Genomic DNA, 14,541 nt, shown 5'->3' with positions numbered 1-14,541 from the left:
TATGGCACAGAAATAAAATTGAGCTTAGGGGCAAAGGATATATCTTAGATGCCTATAATTGTAAAGAAAACTTATTCAGGCTCTGATAGAAAATCAGAATTCTATCAGCTCTTGCAGCATTATCAACCCTAGTCTTCTTGAAGTTAGAAGCCAGAATAGTTTGATTTAGCATCCAAGCTGATAGAATTGAGGCAAAAGACAGAAACAAGGTTTTATAACCACTTCAAAACACACCAATCTTTGCACATCAAAGTTCTTCTGGATTATCCTTTTTATCTTTCTGGAAGGATTGATCCCTAAGGCAAAAATGGGAATGGTAAATTGGTAAAAAACTACAAGGAGATTTTAAAAAAAAAAAAAAAAGGTCAAACTTAGTTCTCGTCATTTCCCATGGTTGCCTATAAATCTGTTGCTATTAGGTATTTTAAGAATTCTGCTAACTCTGTACCATTGTTTCATGTGTTTTTCCTGGATGTGCAATAGAGAAATTCCTTAGAAAACTGAGAGGAGAGTGTGATTATTTCAGCAATAATAGCATACGTAGCAACACACACACACACACACACACACACACACACACACACATCCTTTCTTTCCTGGAACTTGGGTGGAAAAAGACCTAGTTGGTATAGTAATATCAAATGAAACAGTCAAGCCAATCATTGGGGCACACAGAAGAGAAGAACTTAGGGCCCAAAAGATAAAACCAGCTCATCGTCAGGTATTTGCCAGGGTTTGTTTGACCCTGGCAAAAAACTTGTTTATTTGCCCAATAAGTATCTGATTTTCCTCATATCCTCAGATACAATGGGATTCAAATGGAGCTATTTGAATAAACCTTAAATATAAATCTTCTGGTTTTCACTGATTGGCCAGTTATACTAATTGCCAGCTCAAGCATCTGGGTTTGGATGGCTCAGAGTGAATACTAATAGCAGTTGTTCTGTTCCTACAAGAAACTCTGAAGGACTTCCCCTCCCAAATTAATTTTTTTTGGAATAGACAAACAAGGCCATCTTTTGCTTCCATTTTTTACCTGATTTTAAATTGCTCAATGGGTATTGCCTCAGAAAAACAGAGACTTAGCAAACACCATACCAGAAATATAAATTTCTTGAAAGAGAGCTCTGGAAAACAGGTATTGATAAAGCCATTGGGATTCAAATAGAGTTACTTTACTAGGCTTTAAATCCAAATTACTCTGGCTGTCAATGATTGGTCAATAATGGGGCCTAACACAAGCCTCATTTGGTTATTGTTGGGTTTTTGTTGACTCAAAATGAGTATAAATAGCAGTTGTTTTTGTTCTGGTCCCAAATTCTTGAGGTTTTTCTTGATTGATCTTTTTCTTGAGTGGTAAAAGAGGCCATTTTGGGAGCCATTTCTTTCCTAGCACTCATTCCACTTATTTCCTAACATTCGTTCATTGAATGAGTGTTACCTCAGACATCCGGAGTCCTAAGAAAGACCTTAGCTTTCCCACTGTCCAAGTGGTTCCCACTGTATTCAGGGCTGCATCCCATCATCCTGATCTTTGTCTTACCTGGACCCAGATGACTAATGGAGAGAGGGAAGCTGGTGACTTTGCATGGCTTTGTCTCTTGTAAAGCCAATTCACTTCCACGTCTACAGAGCACCTTCTAAACATCATTGGTCCCCTTTGAGAACAAAGGACAAATAGCAACAATATCTGACCAGAAGAGTTAACATTCCTATTTAAAATCACAATTCAAAATTCTGGATAAAAATACTGTTGATTCTTTTAGCTTCAGTTCTTTTCAATACTTAAATGCCTACTGTGGCTAAGGTATTTTGCTAGGCAATTAAAAATTCAACACCAAAATAGTCCCTACCTTCAAGAGTTTGTTTTCTCCTAAAGTAAATGATATATAGGATTCATAATTAGAGGAATAAGTAAAAGCTTTGAGAGTTGATACTTAAAGGAAATTAAGGATTGTAAGTATCCTGGATGAAGATGAAAGCACATTCCAAGAAAGAGGCAGAATGGGGGGTAAGGGAAGAGGATACAGTCTCTGCAAAGGCACAAGAAGTATGAGAAACAGCAAATAAGTTCATTTGACAAGTACATGGGAATATAAAAGGAAATATGATGAAATAAGTTTAGAAAACCAGGAAGAAAACCACTAAAATTAAGAATAATAAGAATGTGATTGAACCTGTGTTTTAGGCAGATAATATTGGTTATTGAAGTATACATTGGAGAGAAAACAGTCTGAAAAAACTGAGATATTCTAAGAGTCTCAACTAGGGTCTGGGTATGTGGAGAAAAGGAATGAATGCTTGAAACATGTCCTGGACTTCAAATCAACACAAATTGGTAAATGATTGAATTGGGATGAAGGGAACAGGAAAAATCAAAGATGACTTCAGGGTGAATCACAGTAGCTAAGACACAGTAATGTACTCAGAAGAAATAGGAAGGTTTCAAAGAAGGATGAGTTTAAGAGGGAATGATTTTGAGGTCTTTGTTATATGGTGGAATTTGTGAATTGAATAGAATATCAAGATGAAGATATACAAGAGGCAGTGGATGTTACATGACTGGAATTTAGAAATTACACCTGAAATAGGTAGATTTTGAAGTCATCTGCAGAGAGTAAATGAATCTATGGAAAATGATAAGATCAACAAAAGAGAAAAGAAAATTGCTCTGAGAAATAGCTATATTTAATAAGTAGGATACGAATGATGACTGAACAGAAGAGACTGATATTTAACAGAGTGAGGCAGGTGAGGGTAAGTATCACTTCCTGTTAACTTTAAAATAAACTACATCTATTTTCATTTTTCCAGATGCTTACTATAATTCTGAGATTTAATATTTCACCACTATCCAAAGTACAATGTGTCAGAAACCAAACTTAATAACTTGTCTCTGAAGACAATTAACTCTTCCAATTTATGTCCCTTGAATCTAGTTTTCACTGACTTCCACCATTCCTTTGTCTTCAATAGTATTTGTCAATTAATCTTTCAAAATGCTCTTTATCATCTCTCCCATGTCTATAATCCAGGAGTTCTTCATTTTTTGTATGAGTCGTGGATCCTTTTGGCAATCTGGTGAAGTCCACATGTCCCTACTGAGAATAATGTTACTAAATACATAAAATATCGAAGATTACAAAGGAAATTAATTATGATGAAGTATGTTATTAATTTTTTTAATTATGGATGCCAGGTTAAGAGCTTCTACTCAAATCCCACCTCTTAACAATAGTTTACTGAGAAATCTTTAAATACCTCTCTTACTGGATATCACTATTTATGCTAAATCTAAATCTAATCTAAATATCACTTTCCAGTTTTCAGGCCCCAAATCTGAAGCTGCTATTTTGGGGATGGTAGTCTGCTTGAAAGCATTTGGGCCACAAGCAAGTTTTGTGACAAGTTTCAGCAAAACAATAATGATCTTTCTTTCTTACCATCAGTGATGCTCCTGTAGGCCAAATTCAGATTCCCTTGACATGTGTACATAGTCCTCTTTCCTTGATTTTACTTTTATTTAGAGATACCTGCAAAGATTACATGTTATAAAGCTAACTGCTCATAGGGAAGGTATTATTTGGCAATCCTCCATCCCACAAGACATGCTGGTTTAGTTCAAGAACATGGTTCATGTTATCTCCCAGGTGCATGTAGTCATCCGTTTGACTACATTGAATAAGTACTGATTTGTTCTTTCTTCTTTGGTCCTGTTTTGTTCTGATGAGAGATGATCTGGTATCTTTTCACCATTTCAGATCTATACATTGGTATTTTGGGGTAAGCACATCAATTGAGAGATTACAGAACTGGACCAGGCTGTGGTTAACCTTGAAGGTTATTTTGTTATCTTACCTATATGGTCTTTCAAGATCATATTGTTATATTATGTTATATTAACATGAGCACCAGAGTCATGTAATATAAACCTATGGAGATATCATTATTTAGATTTAGTTGATTTTTTTGGGTCAAAGTTGTGTTCTGAACAAATACTGTTTGGTTGAGGGAAAGAAAGTTCTTGAAAGAATTAGCATTTGGGTTTGTTTATTTTTCTGGTGGTAGTTGCTATTGTTGCTGTTGAGTTGTTTCAATGGTATCCAACTCCTCATGACCCTTTTTGGGTTTTTCTTGGCAAATCTTTTCTTGGCCATCACTAAATCTGAACTATATTTAAGGGATAAAACTAGTCAGTGAGTGTGGGTGTTGAAAGGGAATGGACCTGTTGATTTTATCAGTGAAATACCGATAAGATAGATGGACTTTTTTATACAAAATATTATTTTTCCATCATGTTGCTGTAAAATAAAATTTTCCATTTTTCACAAATTGATTAAAATAATTTATTGAAACTGTGACTGCATATTCTTAGTTTTCTAAAAAAATCTATTTCGAATCAGTCCTTCATGGAGTCTATGATACAAGCAGAAAATCTATTTTAACCATGTCTTTTCCACCTCTAATTGATTTCCATTAGCAAATATTAAAATGAGTATGGTTTGTGCTGGCTCAGATTAGTTTTTCTTTTATACAGCAATATATTTAGTTTCAAAGAACATAATTTCTAAAATACTATTCCCTACAGGGTCCAGTGTTGAAATCTGAGGTGTCCATTTCAGTATATAGTGACAGTTTTTAGCTGTCATTTCAGCTGAGTCTCATTGTGCTATTAATTCCCTATGACATGACATGCAAGGAAACTGTTATGTGATGATATAAAAATGAACATTTGTCAGAAAACAAATAAGTCTGCATCTGAATCTTCATTTTCTGTGAAAGGAAAAAATCAAATAGCATATTAGGCATGTTTTGGCTTTGGGGACTCTTTTTTTTTTTTTTTTTTTAAACTGGAAAAATTTAAGAAAGATCTTGGTACTAACAAGTAAGATTTCGGTGTAATATACTGAAAAGGTTTCCATTTTGTTCCTTACAGGTAATTTTGTATCCAACTTCCAACAGTTCAAAGACAGCTGAATTACACAGAATGGTGGTTCCAAAAAATAGCCAGGATTCTGATCTGAAAATCAAATTGGCCGTGAGAATGGATAAGCCACCACATATGAAGCATAGTGGGTGAGTGTTGACATGAGAGGTTTTTAGGCAATAGTGCTATTTTAATGAGGAAATTAGTTTTGTATAATTATTTTATTTTTAAATGTTAATTATGCTTAATTATTGAAATATGTGGCAGAAAAAGCCTTATTGTTCCTCTCATCTCATATGTATGCAAAGATTGTTTCATCCATTTACTTAAAGGGAATAGCCATATTATTATCTATCCTGAATTAGGTTTTCCAGAGACCTCAGCTTCATATCTCAGTAAAATATTTTTCTTCAAGACTCCTGGAATTTAATTCTACCCACATGCTAAAATGAAATAGATTGATATAACAAAGTATTCATGTTCTTGTGTATATCTATGAAGATAAGTTTATAGAAACACAAATCCATAAAAGCTATATAATTGACACTTTATATGATACAAATGCCTCAGTCACATACATGTGTTAGGGAACAGATTTTAAGAATTCACATATTCTCTAGACTTTTCTTCTTTATTTTCTTGTAAAAAATAAAATTTGTAATAGTTCTTTGAAAATTATCCCAAGTTGATTAAAGATGCTCATATATTCTTAAACAAAATATGTTGAACATCATTTTTCTTGTTTATTTTGTATCTTCAAAGAACAACTGTCAATTAATTTGTGTTCCAAACTTCTTTTGAAGGCAGTACCCTCTTTCTAATTTTTGACGTCTATATCCTCAACTCCTTACTCTCTCTTATCCCACATATTTAATAAATTGCCAGATCTTCTTATTTCTACATATATGATAGCTCTCAATTCTCTTTTTCCACCCACACAATTAACACATTGTTTCAGTTTTTTTAACCTCTTGCTCCCTAAATGGTTTCCCAATCATATTAAAGGCCTTTCTATACAATGCTACTGAAGTAATTTTCCATAAGTACAGATATGACCATGTTACTATACTACTTATTCAATTATAGTAAGTTCCTAACATATCCAAATACTTTTCAATTAACTGCTTTATTTTTTTCTCTTTTTTAAAATTAATTTTTATTTTATTTTTAATTTAAGAAATAAAAAAGCATTCCCATAACATAGGTCAATAAAAAGATGTACAATGTTCTTTTCCCCTTTTTATTGTGCAACTTGCTATTCCTTTTAAATATATAATAAAATTATCCTGTAAATTTCTGTTTTTCTTTTTCTTCTCTACCTACTCTAGAGATGGCTGCCATTAGACACAAATTACACACATATACACAAACACACATACATAAAACTGTTCTATACATACTTCTATTTGTCATCCTATCTGTGTATGCAGATAGTGTCTTCATATATCCTTTGAGTTAATATAAATATTCATAATAGTCAAAATAATTTTCACTCAAAGTTGTTCTTCAAGCAATATCACTATTACATATACAAACATTCTCTTAGTGTTTTGCTTATTTTGTTCTTCATTATTTCATGCAAGCCTATCCATGGTTTTCTAAGATCATTGAGCTCAACATTTCTTACAACACAGTAGTATTTATATAAAAGCATATGTTTTAATTTAAATACTTAGTATAAATTTGTATTTTTCATTTTTCATGTTATCTATCTATATACACATATATGTTATTTGGTTTATTGTCTTCTCCCTAATAATATAAACTTGCAAGTAGAGATTGCTTCATTCTTTGGACTTACATTGTCAGTGCTTAGCCCAGTGACTGACATATAGTAAGCTAATAAATGATTTTTGGTTGATGATTCTATCTTTAAAAGATCTGAGCATTTTAGTTGACTGCAAGCTCAACATGAGCTAACAATTTGATAAGGCAGCAAAGACACAGTAACACAGTACCTTGTTGAAGACAGATCTAGGATATTGTATTTAGTTCTAAGAGCCACTTTTTTGGGGGAGGTACACTGATACTTTAGAGACCATTCAGAGGGAGTATCACCTCATGAGTAAAAATCCTTGCTATATGGGACTTGGTTGAAAGAACTGAGAATATTTAATGTAAATAAATCTTTAGAGAAAACAGGAACATAATAGATGTCTTTTGCTATTCTGGAAGCTGTCAAATAAAAGAGATATTCGAATTATTATTGACCCTTGCCCTGCTTGGCACTTGAGGACAAGACTACTATGGGTGGTGGGTAAAAGTCACCAAGAGGTGTTATCTCTAACTGATTTAAGAGAAAATCTCCTAGGTATTGAGAGCCATCCCAGTAGTGTTTTATTTTTCTAAATATATGTAAAGGTAGTTTTCAACATTCATTTCTATTAGATTTTATGTTAGAAATTTTTCCCTCCCTCTCTACTTTCTTCTCCCCAAGACAACAAGCAATCCAATATAGATTAAATATGTACAGTCCTCAAAACATATTTCCATATATCCAATATCCATATATCCAAAGTTAGATTGAATTACTTCAAGAAGTAGTGAGATCTACCATAAGTCTTGCAGTCATCTTTACAGATATGATAATTAAGATGATGAGAACTGTCAAGAATTTAGAGAAAAGCCCAGGATAGAGGTTTGGATCATACCTGCAGTTAGTAGGCTTGATATGGATCATGATCATAGAAAAAGAGAAGGAGCAATCAGGTAGGTAGGAGAAGAACTGAAATAACAATGTCATAAAATCTCAGAAAGGAGAGATTATCTTGAAAAGGGAAAATAGTCAGTATCAATTAATACAAAGAGATCAGGAAGGATGAAAACTGAGAAAAAGTTAACAGATTAAACAATTAGGAAATGGTTAATAACTTTTTATATGGTAATCCTAGGTAAATGGTGAGGTCGAAGCCAGATTTCAGAGTTAAAAGTAAGAGAAGTGGAAGGGAAAACTTCAGTAGATTGATCAATAGATCAATAGTTAGCTATTAAAGAGAGGAGTGAGGTTAGTAGAACATATGGATAAATTGAGGTTGCCAGTCATTTGATAAATACTAGGTGGTAAGACTAGAATAATGGCAATTCCAGAAGTCCTGCACAATGCTTTATGATTTGATAATACCAATTGCATTGTCTGCCCTTCTAAAGGGCTTCTCACTCATTTTCCTAGACAGAATGTAGTAATGGAAAGATGGATGGTCCTGGAGTCAGAAAATCCCAATCTGATGCTGGCTAACTACATGATTCCCTGCAATGAAATTCCTTGAGCCTCAGTTTACTAATTATTAGAATTGGTAAGGTTGTTAAAAGTTTTGTATAAATGTGAGTTGTTATCAATTTGTTATTGTGGTGGTGGTGGTAGCGGTAGAAGTGGTGGTGGTGGTGGTGATAATGATGACAACATTCAGGAGCCTTGCTCTATTACTAGATTGTTAACCAATAAGTTTTTGTTTATAAGTTGAAGACCTAAAGTTCTATTAGGGTAAGTGATTTGTACAAATCTCATGGATTATTCAGTGACACATTTATACAGATTTATAATCAAAGTCTCCTCCTGATTCTCAGGCCCAATTTTTTCCTGTTTAATTACAACATTTTGTGTTTGGGTACTGTGCTCTGAATACTAGTGAAGTAAATCCCTTGAGACTTGGCAATGTGGGATAAACATGATTTGTTTCGTTGCATTTATTAACAACAGATAATTGTGAAGCAATATAAAGGGAGAACATTTTTAGAGTTCATTCCATCAGTCAAAAATAATGTCTGAAAAATATCATTAAAGTATAAAGGAGAGACTTCTGAAACTGAAAATATCTCATTTGAAATGTGCTTCTTCTAGTTCCCAGATAGTTCAACCAAAATTAACTATTAGTTATTTTGCCTAAATTTGAAATCATTTCTTCTACAACCTAGTGTAATAGAAATATCAGTGGATTTGAAATTAGAGGCCATCAAAGCTACTAATTTTACTACTCCCGTGGTTTTGGGAAAGCCATATGAACTCTCTGAACCTCATTTTCCTCATCTGTAAAATGAGCTATATTATTTCTAATGTTCTTTGAGATTCTAAATTTATAATTATACAGTAAAATCTTAATGATGCAACAGATTCCCATCATTATGATGAGGTTGTCAGATAAAGGTATTATACAGGCTTCACATGCTATTTTGAAAGGAATGCATCAAATGTAAAGTGTGAGAGAGGACAAGTATAGCGAGGAAGAAAGAAAACAACACCGATTTAATGCTTTATGATTGAATCTGTTCAATAAAAAAAAAGTGTTAGAATTGGGTTTTGTTGGGCTTAATTAAGTTTAGTAAAAAAATTAAAGGCAACTAACTTTGTTCTTGTAAATCCTGTTATTACAAACCAAAGTGTAATAATGTAATAGGAATGGTAGATTAATAGCACTTTGCTTTGAGGCTGTACAAATTGTATTCAGTCAATAATTCATTCTGTGATAAATAATTAACTCATGATCATGAATAATTGAAATGAGAGACAAGCCTTGTAAGGAAAAAGATTATTTTTTATCTCAGACATAGGAAACCCTTCTTACAGATTTTTTAAGTGGGTTAAACAGTAGAATGCAAATTAAGGACATTAGTTCTAACCCTTATTAAAGGCTAGTCTTTGAAATGTTACATAATATTGGGCTAACTTTTTTTCTTTATTCCTTCGTAACCTGATTCCACAGTGATTTCCTTTCCTTTCTTGATTTTCTGTAATTTTGTGGTTTGTAACTCTCCTTTGACATTTTAACATGTTTCCTTGTATAACAGCTTATTAATTATTGTTCATTGATCATACATTGTTGTTTATGTTGTTATGCATTTGTCCTTATGGTAGTAGAAGCTGGTGTTTATATAGTACTTTGACACTTGTTAAATACTCATCTACATTGTTTCATGTAATTCCCACAATTGCTTGAAGCAGCATTTATACATGATATTACCCTCATTTACAAATAAGGGTATACATATCCTTATTCCAGTTAGGCTAAACTTCCTGATAGGAGATATCACACATATACACACTATTCTACCATTTTTCTTAATAACAGAATGTTCTTAATATATTTTAGCAATGAAGAGAAACATAGTATGCTTCTAAGAGTTGTAAAGAGCAATTACAAATTAAAGCAGAGCACGTTAAAGTATGAAATGCTGCATGGGAATGCTGAGCTTTGTTATTAATTTAGCCTAGTAAAAAGAGTGTCATTTCAATAATAAAAGGCAGAGTTCAATTGTCAAATGTTGCTTTCCTATTTTTAAACTCCTTTAAAGCAAAGAAATAAAATTAATTTGATGTAAAACATGTCAGTCAATAAGCATCTGTTAAGTAATTACATAATAAGTCAGGCCCTTGCTAAGTGCTAAGTATGCAAAAAAAGATCAAAAATTAAAAAATCCAAAAAACTCAATCAAAACAAAACAAAACCAAAAAACTGCCTTCCGGGAATGTAAATTCTAATGGCTGAAACAACATATGAAAATCTATGCATACATAAGATACACTATACCTATAACTTGGATACAACATATATAGAAGATAATGTCAGAGAAATCAGTAACAGTTGAGGAGACAAGGAATTAGGGAAAGTGAGATAAGGGAGCAGAGCATTGTAGGTTGGGAGGGAAAATCGGGGGTAATCTGTGCAAAAATACATACAAAGAGGAGGACAAATATACAATTAAAAAAAGGCATTCAGTACCAATATTTGTTGAATGAATATTTTGATTAAGCAAATTAAAATCTGTTTTTAATATAGGTAAGCCAAAAGTATAGATGTTTCTTCTGAATAAAATAAATGTAATAATAAACATAACTTATCTAAATCAATTGCTTTATCTAACCTATATATGAAAAAAATTTAAGGAGTTATAATATATGCTATGATCCTTTACTTACTGATAAAAGTGATTAAAACTCTGTCAAATTGTATAGCTTTCTCCTGCGTAAGCTTGTTTGCTTCCATGTTTGAGACAGAAAGTATTAGACTTTATTGAATGTGCTATCCTTTAGCATAGCCTAGTGGCTAAGCATTAGTATTGTTTCAGAACTTAAAAGTACTATCAGAATATTAGTTAAATGGCATTGTCTTAAAAGAAGAATCAACCACATTTAAAATTAAATCTATAAAAACTAAAGTAAAGAGCCTCACTGATATATATATATATGCATATATGTAATATGTAATAAATATAAGCTAAAAAGAAAGGAAAAGAAGGAAAGAACTTAATTTGATGAGCTATGTATAAGAAGTACTTATATATGTATACGTATATTAGGTAGTCATATGTATAAATCAGAAATTCTGAGATATATATATATATATATATATATATATAATTTTATAATAAAAGCTGAACAAAGTAATTTTAGTGAATATTAGTACAAAATTTTCTATTTTGGTAATAAAAAAATTCACTAAAAATATAGAGGAATTTAATATTTTTCCTTATCATAGTTATTTGTGAATCTATTATTTCTTTAATATCATTCCTGATTCATCTATATGTACAAAGGAAATGGGAAATTCATCCTGATTTTTTATTGTGTTCCATAGCCAGAACAATATTTGTTAAGTTGTATGTAGCTCTTTTCCTGTTTTTCTACAATACATGAAATAAAAAGTACAGCACCCCCACTTCCCCAAGAAAGGCTCAATGATTGACTTTCATATCACTGAGTTTTTCATTTATCCCTGATTTCTTCTCTAACTACACTTGAATGTGTAGCAATGATGGAAACTTTGCTCAAAAACATTCATTGAGCACTTCCTTTGATTGATTAATCCATTCTTTCATTCAACAAGCATTCATTTAGCACCAATTCCCTGAATGTCTTTAAAATTGTTTTGCCTCCAGCATAAGCTATATGAATTAGCTTGTGTCACAGTATTCTTCTATACATTGAATCTGAAATGGTATAGCCAGTCCTTTACTCCTTTACATAGTACATAAGATATTGAAACAGTCAAGTCCCTGTAGGATAGTGTAATTTATTGTTGTTTGGTCATTTTTAGTCCTGTCCAAATCTCTCTTTTGGGGATTTTCTTGGCAAAGATATGGGAATGGTTTGCCATTTCCTTTGCCAACTCATTTTACTAATGAAGAAACAGAGGCAAACAGAGTTAAATAAATGACTTGCCCATTTATATAATAAGTGTTTGAGGCCATATTTCAACTGAGGTCTTTCTGACTCCAGACCTTGCAAACTATCCATTGCACTGCCCAACTGATCTTTTGCAGATGACATTAGATTGCTAATATAAATTACATCTCTTTTCCTCCAATAAAAATGTCTTTGTTGTCCTACTTGTTTCATTCATAAATACACCAAATCATCTGGCTTAATTAAACTTCACACCAAGATCTTATAAAGTGAGTTTTTTCCCTCCTCACCTGGCTTGTAAGGTGTTCCATCATGAAGAATCATCCTGCAATGAAAAAAAAAAATTGGCTCTGGAGGCAGATAATCTGGGTTCAAATCCCATTTCTGGAACTTCATACTTTTGTGATCTTGGGCAGGTCATGCAATGTCTGTGAACTTCAGTCTTCTCTTAATGGTTAGAATAGATAGCCTCAGGGGTCCCTTCATGCTCTCAGTAGATGATTTTGTGATCTTCCCTCACAATTCTTTGCCCAAGAAGTTTGTGTTCATAGCCAGTGCCATGCCACTTTATTAGATAAGAAGAAGGAAAAACAGTTCATAGAGGTGACTTCTATCTCTTTCAGCCTCTTCCTTATTTTAAACACTGATTTGCAGTATTTAAATATTTCTGAAAAAGGTATGAATAGAGTCAACATCTTTACTTTTAGCTATTTCCCATTTTCATAATCAGGTTATTTAATCAGAAACTTTAATTTTGATGTACAATGTCATTTTCAAATTTTTAACCTTTTCCCCAATTTGATATTTATTTTGATCATTGCTCTAACAACTGGTGTCAGGAAGTTGACTCGGAGATGATAGTAAAAAGCATATTAGCTGTGTGACTCTGGGCAACTCATTTAACTTCTGTTAGTCTTAATTTCCTCATCTGTAAAATGGAGATAATAATAATACCCACCTCCTAAGTCATAGAACATAGTAGTTACTATTTAAATATTAGTGATGATGATGACAGATTATAATCTATTTTTATGATGTCAGTATTCAACATTACCCTTACTTCTCAATTCCTTTCTTAATGAAAGTATTGCTACTGTGCTACTGTACAGACCTCAGGTTTCTAAATAATCTGGAGGCCTTTGCCCTCTTTTATTTCTGGATACAACATGAAGGAAAGTATCTGGAGCTTAGCAAATCCTTAATAAATATATGCATGCTAATTGATTGAATGGAGCATTTATCAAGGATATGGGGATGGATGAACTACCAGACTGTATATCCAACTCCTTAGGACTCTTCCGCAATATCTCTGTATATGTGTGTATTATGTATGTGTTTGTGTGTATATACACACACACACATATATATATATATATATATAAATATATATATGTATGTGTGCATGCATATTTCAGCTTTCATTTTCCAGTCCCCTTATTAAACCAGCATTTTGCATATTAAAGTATATTTGGAGTCAGAAAGAATAGAGTTCAAATGAGGTCTCAGATATTTACTAGCTGTATATGCCTAGACAAGTCATTAAACTTCTCTGTCCCAGTTTCCTTATCTATGTAATAGGGATAATCTATAATATCATCTTCCTTCCATAGTTGTTGAGAGGATCAAATATATGTGTGTATATATAATATATATATACATATACATATTATCTTGCAAAAATTAATGCACTAAAAAATGCTGGTTATTAGTATTATCATTATCAGTAGTAGTAACGGCAGCAACAGCAGTATTTTGCAAAAGAGGCTTTGTAACAGACATTCCAGAGTCAGATGAGTCAGTACATAGTTGTCTATGAATAGGAGCATTTACAGACCATCTTTGTCAATAACCAATCTTACCTTTATTTTCAATTTAAACAAGACACTTTTCCATGACACTGACAAAAAACCCAAGAAAACATATTTCTTCCTATTTGATACTAAATATCAATACTCCCTGGATTGTTGAACAAGTTAAGTTCTCTAGTCACATCTGTTATGGATTCTTATATAAATCTCAAGTACACATATCTGACACCTTGTCTGAGGAGAACTTTCAAGGCTATTTTGCTCTGCCAAGTTAAATGCTTTATTAAAATCAATAAATAAATACACATAGAAGGAGTTTTTAGCCTTTACACTTCTAAAGGATATAACCCTTTTTTCATCCACTCTATAAAACAACCTGTGAAGACCAGTCTGTTCACAGTTTATTTTTCAGCAAGGGTGCCCTCGATGAGTGTTAATGTGTACCTACATGAGCGCTCTCTCCCTCTCCGTCTCCTTCTCCCTCTCCCCTCCTCCACTCTTGTTGTTACATGCACATTCTCCAGAATATTTGAGACATTAAAAATGCAATTTTCTATGTTAGTTTGTGGCTAATGTATTTTGAATTGCCCTTTTCCATTCTTTTAGAATCTTTCTATCTTGGAGAAATCTTAAAAAGGTGTTAAAAATTCCATCACTTTTGATTGCGATTTCTTTTGTTGCTTTTAATT

The 14,541-nt window shown here is 32.6% G+C and overlaps 1 protein-coding gene across 13 annotated transcripts in view; it reads left to right on the top strand.

The window, feature by feature from the left end:
- Positions 1-14,541, top strand: part of CADPS2 (calcium dependent secretion activator 2) — a 678,697-nt gene that overhangs the window by 395,842 nt on the left and 268,314 nt on the right. For all 13 annotated transcript variants that reach the window (XM_031938931.1, XM_031938932.1, XM_031938929.1 and 10 more), the window contains exon 8: positions 4,937-5,076. In XM_031938931.1, the coding sequence (XP_031794791.1) occupies positions 4,937-5,076 (140 nt within the window). The remainder of the gene's footprint in view (positions 1-4,936; positions 5,077-14,541) is intronic.

The sequence above is a fragment of the Sarcophilus harrisii genome, chromosome 5 (genome assembly GCF_902635505.1).
Source record: "Sarcophilus harrisii chromosome 5, mSarHar1.11, whole genome shotgun sequence".
Lineage (NCBI taxonomy): Eukaryota > Metazoa > Chordata > Mammalia > Dasyuromorphia > Dasyuridae > Sarcophilus > Sarcophilus harrisii.
Note: the sequence above shows the minus strand (reverse complement) of the source record. Positions and strands in the feature narration are given on the sequence as shown.